Consider the following 12,992-nt stretch of genomic DNA (forward strand, 5'->3'; position numbering starts at 1 on the left):
ATAACAAACATATATTATGATCCAAGTCTATTTCTTTTTTTGGAAAAGGACAGGCCATGATATTATTCCATGAGGCAGGATGCATTCAAAATTTGCAACACATTTGCCTGAGAAGGTCTGGTTCTCAGAAGTAATGCAATAGAAAGGTCAGAATTGTGATGGTTTTACTAAAAGTAGAAGTGCAATAAATCATGCACAATTATGATTAACATGCACATCATTCTTTCAGAAAGAATTTTATCATCATTTTGTCATTCTCATTGATATTCTGTGGAAAGGACTGAATTGGTTCTACTCAACTGAATACTCTGTGTGTTAGTTTTGTGTTAGATAATTCTCATTCAGTACAGCACTTAAGAAAAAGGCAAGAGTAGCACCCAGATCTGTTTAAAAGCTATTCTTAATAACTTAGTAAAAGTACATAACATTTCTTTTAGTTTTGAGGATATGTAGTGATGTTCTCAGGGAATTTTCAGCCCCAGCTATAAAACAGCTCAACTTTGCATCTGTCACATCTCTTCCCTATATGCCAACTAGGTAAGGAATATAGCTTTAAAAGAATATGGGAAGATGAACAGAATGCTCCTAAATCTTTTATAGCTTGTTCCAAAACTTATTTTAAGTAACTTTGCTATGATTCTTGTGGTAGCTACAGATGTGATAAACAGGTGTTCTGTTCTTATGATCTAGTTGAGACTGCTTTCCAAAAAATCAATAAGAAATGGAACATAAAGTTCCAAATATTTGATGAATTTTTTTTTTCTAATTTCCATTTTAAATTACATCACTGTTCTTGCAGGAACTGTAGATGATGCAAAGTCCTTCTGGTGTTGAGGAATACAGTCAGCACAGGTAGCTTGGTGAGCAGCTGCAGTGGGAGCTCTGGGTGTTGGGAGCACAAGGCGAGAGGCCACAGATAGCTAAGCCTTAGCATAATAAAGGGCATGGGGACCTGCACCCATCCAGGTGACCAGACACTCAGTGATATGGCAGAAGCTGAAGAGCCCAAGACTTTCATGCACTTAGACTATGAGAGTATAAGAGCCCAGAGTTTCCTCTGTTTGAAGCCCCTCCTCAGAGGTACCAGCTCAAATTGTTACTTTTTTATATGGTTATTGCGTCAAGATTTATATGGTTATTGCATTTTATTTTAAAGACTGGGACATCTGAGACTCTGCTATAGGAAATTTGGGGTCGAGCCAGTAAGGAACCCTAATTCAACTTTGTGGATTTGATGTGTGTAGATGCCAAGGGGCCTCGGTCTCAGCTCCATTGGTGCAAATATGACTGCCAGAATAGTTTGATATTCAGGAATAGCCTAGGGGATGGTCTAGGTGAACTCAAATTGCTGAAATTTACATTCTGTGTCATTGGCCCACAACGAAGTAGTAACTGATGTATAGTTACAGATTACAGCATGAAGTTTCAGTCCATCAAACAGTTACAGTAAAGTATTTCTGGTAGCAGTTACCTGTTTAACCTTTTTATCTACTTGTGACAGGAAGGTTCAGAATTATATTTGTTGTCCAACCTGTCTACCATCAGCACTAAATACCTTTATATCTTCAAAATTTTGTACCCTCAGAAGAATTTTGTACCCTCAAAATGAAACTCCACCTACCCCTCTACTTGTAAACCTGATGTAGACTTCTCTTCTGCAGAGCCTGTGTGTGTGGTTGCAGTTGCTGTTTTCTCCCATCTGGCCTGCATATATATTTCCATCCTATGGTGACTACAGTCACCAGTGGGAGTGATGTATGCCTATGTCTCATCCTAACATTGTGGTTGAAACACATCTGAATCCAAAGGACAGTGCTGTTAGACACCCCATTTTAAACACGGGAAAATTTGCATAGTGTCTTATAAAATGGACCTATTGGTGTTTGTTTCAGAAGGTGCTTGCTAGAACACCAGACATTTTTCTGTGGTTTTCTAACCTTGTGACAGCAAGTTATTACAAATGTATCATTAAAATATTTTAAATGTATCATTGCTGCTTGAGTGTAGTTCAAATCCTAGGAGAATCCCCTACTGACTGACAATCCTGCATGCCCTCAGTGTCCCCTGAAATGTGAAGGATTGACTCTCCCACTTCCTGGGATTCTCATTGGTGCCAGGGTTCAACATGTAGGCTTCCAGAGCAACAGTAATATCTGTCATTTTGAATGAATACAAATCTCTAACAATCCATGTTTGTACAGTCCCTGTGGAAGCGTGTTGTGTCAGCTGTGCTCACGGTACTTTAAAGGCTTTATTAAGTCAGCTGGCAACACACCCTGTCTCCAGGCGCTGACTTTTATGGCAAAGGACCTAAGAGACTTTTTTGTCCCCTTCTTATTTTTCCCTTCCACCCTCCGTCCTCCCCCTCTCCCCGCTTTCTCATGTTAACTACCTTTCAGAAACACAGGAAGTGATTTTATAGAAGTCTTATGGCTGTGTTGCTATGTTCATAATACCCACAACATAGTTTACAGGTGAGCATATTTACCCACCCACACGATCTGACACATACATGCACACACACTGTCAAGTACCTTTATGCAGTCTGATATTAAATCTGATCAACTTATTACAACTGATTGATAGAGAAAGTGTAAAAAATTTACGAATAATTATAGCCAGCTTTCATAGCCCATGTAGCCATTTGAAAGGAGACTATGATAAACTGCGTGAAGGTTCTGGACCATGTATTGCAGTAAAATTCCATGCATATTCTGTCCAGTGGCCTTTTGTGTAAGAACTGTACTTTCTATTTGCTTTAATGTAGACAAAATTGTTTAACTGGTAAATGTTAAAATATTAGTTTGCTTAAGTCATGTTTTGAGAATCAGTTGTTCAAAGACTGTACTTTCCAGTGACATTCAGAATCTTTTCTCTTGCAGCCGTTTCGTAGAGTGACGTTTTCTGTTGTGAGTCAGCCTCAGGACCCGCATCAAGGGTCATTGCAGAGTTGCTATGACAGCGGTCTGGAGGAGTCAGAAACACCAAGCAGTAAGAGTTCATCAGGGCCAAGACTGGGTGCCCTTCCACTCCCAGAGGACAACTACGAAAGGACTACGCCGGATGGCAGTGTTGGTGAGGCAGAGCATATGGAAAATGGTAGGGGCAAACACAACATTCACACACATAATCTCACTAGCAAGTGATACTAAGTAGACTTTTGAAAGGTCAGTCCAAAAATATAAATAAATATTTAAATAATTAAAATTGTAATGATTTGATTTTAAAGTTTGTTAAAATGCAGGTATACAAAATAATGGAACATAACACCACTAATTAAAACAGCACTTTCTTTTCTTTATATGACTTAAAATCTATACTGTAGAAGTAGTTAAAACACTGAAAAAAAATATCAGTAGAGGTCTGGGGAAATGGCAATTGAATAAAATTACATACTTTTCATTTTAGATAAAAGACCATAAAGGGCATGTATTCTCATTTCCTACCATTTTTGATTCAAAAACTACTTAGGAAATTTCCCTGAATGTAATATATATAGCATCAGGAAAAGAAAATAGCATCTTAAAACCCCACTCTAGAGAATTCTCTTTTCCCCAAAAATGTTGTATAGACTGTTTTCAAAATAAAACCCAATGTCAAGTCCATTCTTCAGTATTTAGAATAGAACATTACTTTCCTTTTCTTCACACTTTATTTTGTTCAGTAGTTTTACAACATCTCATTTAAATTCAGGGTCCATTTATGTAAAAGGGGAAAATGTTAAATACTTATTTATTCCACAGTAATTCTCCTACTATTAAAAACCAAAATATATTAATATGAGTCTCAGATTAGGTTCTGCTTTTCTTTCTATCTAAAACTATTTGAGATTAAAAAACCAAAAAGACCTATTCTTTTTGAAACATATTTTATAAAACATGAATACTTCACTGTTCTCCAGTTCTTGGACTTGAAGTCAGAGACTGACTTCATTGTATTTTCATTTGCCCAGGAACAACAAAATAAATTAATACACATCAAAGTGTACAGATTTTTGATAACCAAATAAATAATGGGGTTTCTAATTCCACTGTAATAGGTGGGTACATGCAAGAAGGGTGGTGTATTTTTTCGTTATAGAATGAATTGATTAGTGTGGCTAAGTGCATGTTTTAGTTTTTCAATACTGAATTGTTCTTGGGGTTTTGTCTTATCTGAAAGAGACAAGTCAAACCATTAAAACGATGTTATTCTTCACGGTAAGATATTTCCAAATCTAGTATCTATTACTAAAGAATGGCTACAGCAGTCTACATATGCTTAAAGTATATATCCCAATAGCAAAAAAAATTGACTAAAAAGGAAGATAGTATTATCCATCTAAAGATATATTAGATTACGTATGTTTATACGTTTGCTTTTATACATTCTCCTTGGTTGTTTATATTAATATATTTGTTTACATTTCATTTTTCTGGGGATGGGGTAGGGGTATAAAGTGATAATGATGTTACTGGAAAAAATTTCATAAAAAAAGCTTATAGAATTTGTACCTAAATTGAGCTGATTATTTTATTGTCTATTTTGTAGTGAGATTTTGTAGTTAGGAAAATAAAATTAAACAATTTGTCAATTACTTTGGACATGCAGCAAGGTAGAAGATTTGTAGACATGAAATTCTGAGTTCAGAAAATATTTTAACATGGGATATGCCTGATCCAAGCTGGAGAAACTGTAGATTAATAAATGGATGTAATTTTTAATGCACTTGATAGCCAATGAAAAAGAAGATCACACTAACTGAAGTGTAATTGAAAATGAAGAGTGCTTGAGCAGTGTCATAAATTAAAGCAAAATAATTAAAGTTTTTGTATTGATGCAAAAACTGGAATTGCATTCTAATAACAAAAATATTTTAGATGATTTTGTTTTTTGAAAATATTTTATTTTGTATTTGGTAGGATGAATTTCTTGGATTTGGTTTTGAAAATAGTATTCTATAATTAATAAATAGAAACATAAATAAATACGTTAGTTCATGGTGAATTAAAGTGAATGAAAAAAATAATCTCCAATAAAAAATTTTGCATGGTAAGACATGCATAGAATAATCAAGATTTCCTCTTCCTTTATAAAACCTTGAACTGAAACCTTTAAAAGGTAGGTGATGTTGTGATGAAAATTATACTCTAGAGGCTTTTGGATTTTCCCGTCACATTTTAAAAGCAAGATTTCAACACTGGCATGTGATCTGCCTCCAGAAATTTCTGTTAACATTAATCTATAAATAATGATGGAACAGGATGGAATGTACTTTTTTTAATTCATATATGTAATACCTGATATTTGAGTGAGAGTTTTCTGTAATATGACTCTTAAGTCCACTTGTATATTAACTATTTTAAGCACAATTGTATTGGTCAAATTCTGATAATGTAGTCTTCAATATTAATGGACCATTCTGACAGAAATATAATTGGAATTGAAGTCTGTCAAGTGTTCATTTGTCACATTTAATTGGAATCTAGGTAATCTGCAGTGTTTGGCTTGGTTAGGTTTTAATCAGGATTTATACTGTATTTTCATGTAGATTTTCCATGGAAACAGCATTTTGGAAGTGATCTTGGCTATTAATCTTTACTTCAAATATTTACCATCTAATTTCAGTTGGTGTGAAACAATGCAGTTATAATTAATTGCTTTGGATTTCCTTAATTTTAGAATTTGAAATAATAATCTTCAGCACAGTAGATGAAACCTTCTGATGCATTTCCTTAATTTTTTTTCAAACCTAAATGACTAAGGAAAACAAGTAATCTTTACCGTTAAGGCAAATTTAAGAAGGTTCAGTTCACAGGTTGAGTAAATAGAAAATTCAACTTTCTATTTGCTGTTAAGACCTTCTTTACATTTTCTCAGTTGAGAATAAAACACTGGAATATGGGAAAAAAAGGGGTAAGGGGGTTCATTTTCTTAGAATATGCGGTACATTGCCTACCAGCCTACATGACTGTCAGATGTAGATTGAAGTTTTATTCTGCTGATTAGCTGTGGTGTCAGATGCGGGAGGAAAAAAAATAAAGAAAAAAAGAAATGTTAGCAGATTGACTGTGAAAATTCAGTATGCAAAGATCTTGTTAATTAGTAAAATCTGCAGAACCAAAAGTAACTTCTGAGTTAATTTATCCCCTGCCCTTGGAGCTTTCCTTACAAGGAAATTCTGCTCATATATGCAGCCTTCTCTGATTTTGCTATTAGAATGGTACTGTGTTAATGTAAATTGTACAATAATTTTCTGAAGAACATTTTCATTACATTCATATTTGTATATCAAGGGCAAATAGATTACCATGGTAAATTAGTTTCCTGGTCTTTTGTCATAGCTTTCTCATTCTGACTATGCCTAATACCACATCTCAGAAGAAAATTTTAAAAACCCCTGTGACAGAAGCTTCCAGAATTACCTCTCCTCCTGACCCTAACAGTTAATATTCAGAATGTGATTTTCTAAATAATAATAACAATAGTAGTTGTACTAAAAATCCACTAATTTATCACAAGCCAAGTTACTGGCCTGGAGGATGTCTTTCAACAGCGAAATCCTCTGAAGGCTACCAAAATTGTTTCAGGTTCGGCTTTCTGACTCTCATTTAACTGTTTTAGTGACTATTCCTTTATTTCATTATGAGAAAGAGCATGGAAGCATTCCATGTAACTTTTTAAATAGTATGGATTGTTATGTTTCCTTATAATTTACCTTTCCTCTGAATTCTAAATCTTCCTAGGCTCTATTTCTTCTGGCGAAGGTAGGGATAGCTGGAGATGTATTCTCACAATTTGAAGACAGCCTTCTCACACTAATTCCTATGTTATTAATTACAGATATGATCTCTAAACAGAGCTTTCATGGCTCTGTTTCATTACCCTTCACCTAGTTCTATTAGGTCTCTCTCATGTTTCTTGCAGCTCTCTTAGAAATATTTCATTAAATTCCTTCTCCCTACCCCCTGATTTCTGCATACCTACTATTTATTTATGCATGTAGTAGCTTAATCAGTTTTAATTTTTGTTTCATTTAGCTAGGTACGTATAGTGGTGAAACTGCAGCACTGTAGATTATGGCTTGTATGATCCTCCCTAGAGATTTGTTTCCATGCAGGCCTAATTAGACCGTTTGCCACACCTGAGATACCTGCCTTAAAGCTAGCTCAGTTACGTCTACATGAACATGACTTTGATCTGCAAGCAGAGAATTTTATGTTAGCCCATGTTTCAATATCAAATAGGGTTGGAGAAGAGTATTCATCTCTGTGAAAGAAGGAAAATAAGGGAATGGTTTACAGCTTCCATTTTTGCAGAGGGAAATGGAGTAAAGAAAGATTAAGTGACATGTCTGAAGTCACAGATAAAGTAAGGAGCAGAGCTTAAAAAGGAGCTCAGAACTTTTGTGATTCAGTTACTTGACTCCCACAAAGAAATCAAAAGATAAATTACTCTCTGACTGACACATGAAGAAGTAAAAGGCAAGGAAGAGAAGTGCGTTACATTGGTTCATACAGTCTGATAATATGCTCTGTTTTCAATTACAATTTCAGATTTAGATTGCAAGTGTCAAAGTTCCACCATCAGTATAGAGAAGGAGTTCATAATGTAGGAAATGATGACTTAAAAATGCAAAGTGAATTTTGACAATTAATAAATGTAATTAGTTTTATCTGTAAGACCATTCTCTCACTTTTAATTGTGAAATATATTCTTAATCTGTTCTCCAGACCAAAGTGTGAAAAAAAGAATCCATTAATTTAGAGAACCCGTGTTTACAGAATCTATTTTCCTTTAGCTTTTTGCAGTGCAAATAACATGGCTTAATGTTCTTGAAGACTTAACTGTCCTTATTGCAAACATGGCAAACAGACACTCACTGATTTATTTCAGAGAATGACTGCATTTTCGTAGTTCCCATTATTTTCAAATGTTCTGTTCTCTTGAATTCAGGCCTGAAAATTGCATGAGAGTAATTTTGTTTTTAAAATTGTGTCCAGAAAATGTTGATGTAAGTAGTCCATCTGAGAGGCTGAGTCAGTAAAGGTTTTCAATGCAGTGATTATTCAGTAACAGTTCATTTTTTTTGGTTGGTTTCTTTTTTATTCTGTCATGGCTGCTGCATCTACTTTTTCTTAAATGTCACCCTGCATGCATGAACTCAAAATACAAGAAAGTGCTGCAAAAATTATTATATAATACAAACACATAAGAATTCCTATATTTGTTTCTGATAAATCTTAACTTATAATTAGGCACACAATGAATTTTGGATTCTTTAACACTAGCAACATACACGGGTAATGTTTAACACTGAACACATACATATTCAGTGATGAATTATATCTTGAACAAAGTTTTTTTGAGGATACAGAATTCTGATAAGATCTGTGAAAAGACATTTTATAAGAGGAAAAAAAAAACCCCAGTTTTTAAGACAGAAGACAAGCTGTGCAGGAATCCCTGATGCACTAGGTAGTCTTATGTAAGGCAGGGAACTTGTCTGGGAAGTACACTGGCTGCTTTTCTTCTTGATTTTTTTCATTTCTAATATTTTACTGTGTTCCTTTAGCTGACCTTACCCTATATGTCTAGTGATTTTTTTCAACAAAACTAGGAATAAAAAAAGAGGAATAGGTTTGATAACCTATATGCACATTAATACTTTAAGTTTTAAAATTATATTGTGCCTGTTCTTTAAAAATTACTTGTATTTTGAAGTGTTATATACATATACTTGTAATAGAAATGAGGGAAATATATTGTGTGTTAAATTCCTAGTGCTGATATATATATTTTACATATAAATTTACTTTATTAAGCCAATAATTTATCACACAAAGTTGAGAAATTATTTTCAGTTGTCCATTTTATGTCATTGCACTAAGGTTTACTGTATATTATCTACTGTTCTATGCTTACATTGTACTTCAAATGCACAGTGTAAAGTAAAGCCCCAAATATATGCCAAATATGATCAGAAGTAGCTCTCATTGAAGACACCAGAATAGTATTTTTTATACCTTCTCTATTTTCCTTGACTGTCCAGATAAATAACAACTTCTGTGTTCTATTAATGAAGTGTACCTGAGTATTGCTGTGAATTGTTTTACACTTGATCAGGATTTTAACTGCTCAGAGAACATATGCTTGGATCTGCTGGAATCAAAGGAATGAATATTTCTGTACTGGAAATCAGCCCCCACACACTGGTAGCAAAACAAATTATTCAGCACTTTTCTGATTTTCTGAATAGAATTGTATGACTCTTGGTGTTCTCTCTATTGCTTTCCCATTGTATTTGTTCTAGCTTCTTTTGTGCTGCAGACTGAATAACATATGCCTCTTTTCTAAAAAATCATATTATAGGATTTCTTCCTCCACTCCTGATTTCAGTATCCTGCTCTTAAAAAGAAAGTATATACAGCAATAGCTGTTCACCACTGTTAAAAACAGCCTATTGATACCAGATAACTTGAAATGCCATGTACTAAAACTTTGGTTTCTTTTATTACCCTTGAAAAAAGGAACTCCATGTTTACATTCCATCAATTTTTGACCAATAATTTTAAAATGGAGGAAGACTTTGTATTTTTAAAGAACCATACCTGCAGTTGTATCTGTTAGGATGATGCAGTAAGGGAAGGGTTTGTATGAGTATGTGGGTGTGCACACATGTGCAAATCTCAGTGAGTCAGTTCTCACTGCAAATACTCATGAGATCTAGGCAGTTGCAGTTATATAACCTGCCTCTATGAATTTCAAATCATTTTGCTGAGGTGGATATGAACGAACATACTAAACTGACAAGTGGAGAACGAAATGATCAGAAAGTAAAGCAGTATGTCCCCTGTCATGCTATGAATTGATCCAAACTTTGCGCACCCCTCAAAAAGTAATAATTTGAACATCAACTTCCAGTTTGATGAAGGTTTTGCAACTGACTTAGGGAAGTTAGGCTTTTGTCCAAGTCTTCCGTGCCAGCTGCTAGCTCAGGCAGCCTCCCACTGATGCAGATTGCAGAACTCCCTTTGATACTGTTGCAGTCCTGAATGTAGATGGGAAGGCAAAATGCATTCCAAAATTTACAAACTCAAGGAAGAACAGACATCTGGTTTATGAATGGAATATTTAGCAACCTTTGCATCCAAGGCAGGCTCTTTCCTGAAAAAAATCTGATGTGAAGATTCAACGGAAATTTATTTTTCCTCTTTTCCAAGGAGTTCTTTCAGCATACTGTATTTCCCAGTTGGCTGTATTTAATGTAAGCTTCTTCAGTTTCCTGGACAACATTAGATCTTTCTATCCCTTCAAATCTTCAAGGATGATGAAGGTCCAAAACAAGTCCTTTATATGGGTATTTCATCTTAATTTCAGTGGAAAATACTTTTCCCGTTACTGCTGGTTCTCAACTACTCTTCTGTTTATTTTTTATTTAATATACATTGCAGAAAATGTTGATACCTTATTATCTTTATAAAACACATAATCTTACAACTGTCTTTGTCACAAATCTTTATGTGTTGGGTATGATGTTTTAGAATCAGTAGCTTTTCCTATAGACAAAAAATAAGCCCAAAACCTACTGATAAAATTAAGAGAATAAACTTTATAATTTCATTGGGTCCATTTTTAAAATTATTACATACAAATTATTAATTCAGAACAAAATTCTGACTGTATTTTCAAAATGGGGTACTTGGACTGAAGGAATATGAGCATGTCTAATTGGCCACAGAGTTGAACCTAAAGGAATCATGACATTCACAAAGATCTGATTTTAAAAATAGGGAAACAAATTCAAATCTCAAGTGTATTAAGCCAGCAGGTGCCCATCTATGTCATAAACAAAAATTTTTATTTTAACTACTCTTGTTACATGAACAGTTTGAGTAAAAGTAGAGTATGAGGCCAGAGAACAGACAGGTATTGCCCTGAGTTATTAATTTATAACTAGTTTCACAAGTTGCATTTTCACTTCTAAATGAGGTCACTTCTTTTTTTGCTTCTTTTTAAAATCATGTAATTTTTAATAGAGATTTGTAAACTGTAAAGCTCACTGTGCAAAACACAGAAGAACATATAAAAGGAATCAGTCTTGCATTTCTTTTTGCATCCAAAACTTCAATTTTACATGTTTTCAGCCTGTATCTTATTTAAGCAACTCAAAAAGATTTCTTGAAGGAAATTTTTTTTTAATCTGCTGATGTGTAAATTCAAAGTTATAAAAGGAAGTGTGCTTACCTAGTTGCTACATAATTTAGTTCTTCAGGTCCAACAATAATCTGGAAAGGTTCGTTTTCGTGGCTGGATTCCTGTGTGCCAGCCTTCTACAGAAGGCTTCTTCAGAATTTTTTATGTATCCCATATATATGGGAGATCCAGGTAATGTATAGGGTCAGAGCAAAGATCATCTGGTGGCCAAAATAAGATGCTCAGGGGAAAGTATAGCAGGGCAGATAAACTGATTTGTTTTCCAAGCAGCTTTCTATACATCAACGGTTGGGAATTCTGATTCCCTGAGCCCTGTAATGTGGATTTAGTAATCTTTATGGATTTACATACTCAAATTTGTCCAGTTTCCATTGCATGCAACTATTAATATCTCTTTTCCCCAATGAGGAAAGTGATTAAAGTGATTGTGTGTCCCATTAGTCTTGGATTGGACAAAGGAAAAATGAACTTCCTAGCCTGTTAGGGAACAGTAGACAGGGATTTTTTAAGAGAATATGTTGCTTTGTACTCATACTAAAATTTTCTGTTGTATTTGAAGTCCTTTACTCAGTTATTATTTTAAAAGGTTTAAACCCCAAAGATTGAAGGGAAGCGTGTGCATCTCTTATGTATTTCAGCAAATATTAATGTAAAGTTAGTATGCCAAAATCTACAGAAAGGTATTTAAAGGAATTAGAAGCCCCAGTTTGATATGTGTCATTTGCAGTTCTGAGAGTTCTATTTTATATTTATATTTTATAACTGATTTTCAGAGAAATGGAACAATTTCTATGATGACAAGAGGATTTAAATCCAAGGATAATATGAATTCAGGCATTTAACCATTTCTGAATATTACTACAGTATCACCTATATTGCTTTTTTTGCCTCAACAGCAACACAGCATTCAATGTGAATGCCAACTCAAATACCTTGGATAAGTAGACAAAAAATCATGTCATATGCTCGAAGAAGACATACATTAGAATTTTTAAGAAATTGCTTCAAATTTTTGTACACTAACTTAAAATGATATTTCAGGGCTTTTTGGCTTGTTTTGGGCAAGGAACAGCAATAAGAAAAAAACCCCACTACCAAATAAGGAGGGGTTTTATGCTCCAATATAATTTTTGTGCACAGATAAAAGCAAAAGAAAAGTCAGCATTTATTACGTAAAAAATGTATTTTAGTAATACCTATTTTATAAGGTGGTTTGTTTTCTTTTTCTGTAGACTAGAGTAATAAATTCTATTAATATTGGTTTCAAATCTCTTATTGTAGATAAATTGCCATTCATGTTTAAAAGGGCTGTCCATTCTTATATGGCTTTCAAGAAAAAACAAACACATCTCTCAATGAATAAATAAAAAAAAAAGATTATTTTGGTGGATAATTCAAATCTGGACTTTTTTCTAACATGTAAAATAGCTGAAATTAAGACAGAAATGTAAACTTCTGTTTGGATAATAGGAAAAGTAAAATGTAAATGCAGTGAAGAAAGAACTGTACTGATAATTTATATTGATGGTTGTGTGCTCTCTTGCAATCTAACATGCCCGTACGAGCTTCTTCAACTTGCTTGTTTTAACCTGGTTTTTAGCTGTATCTAAGGAATGAATCAACCCTAATGATGCCTGCAGAGTCATTTGTTCTTTTACTAAGCAATCTGCATTATTTCATCAGAAAGGGAAGAAAATTGAAGTGTATCCTATCTAAAATCGCATGTAAACAAGCCATAGGACTATCTCCCACAAAAGTGTTACTTTTCTCCCCCAGGGTTCATGGGAGATTTATTT

The 12,992-nt window shown here is 34.0% G+C and overlaps 1 protein-coding gene across 7 annotated transcripts in view; it reads left to right on the top strand.

The window, feature by feature from the left end:
- PCDH7 (protocadherin 7) overlaps positions 1 to 12,992 on the top strand; it is a 271,813-nt gene that overhangs the window by 122,876 nt on the left and 135,945 nt on the right. For 2 of the 7 annotated variants that reach the window (XM_032108500.1, XM_032108503.1), the window contains one exon: positions 2,883 to 3,099. The exons of 1 other annotated variant lie outside the window; for it this stretch is intronic. In XM_032108500.1, the coding sequence (XP_031964391.1) occupies positions 2,883 to 3,099 (217 nt within the window). The remainder of the gene's footprint in view (positions 1 to 2,882; positions 3,100 to 12,992) is intronic. 4 more of the 7 variants (XM_032108502.1, XM_032108504.1, XM_032108505.1 and 1 more) reach the window with 2 other exon arrangements.

This window comes from Corvus moneduloides, chromosome 5, assembly GCF_009650955.1.
Source record: "Corvus moneduloides isolate bCorMon1 chromosome 5, bCorMon1.pri, whole genome shotgun sequence".
NCBI classification, from domain to species: domain Eukaryota; kingdom Metazoa; phylum Chordata; class Aves; order Passeriformes; family Corvidae; genus Corvus; species Corvus moneduloides.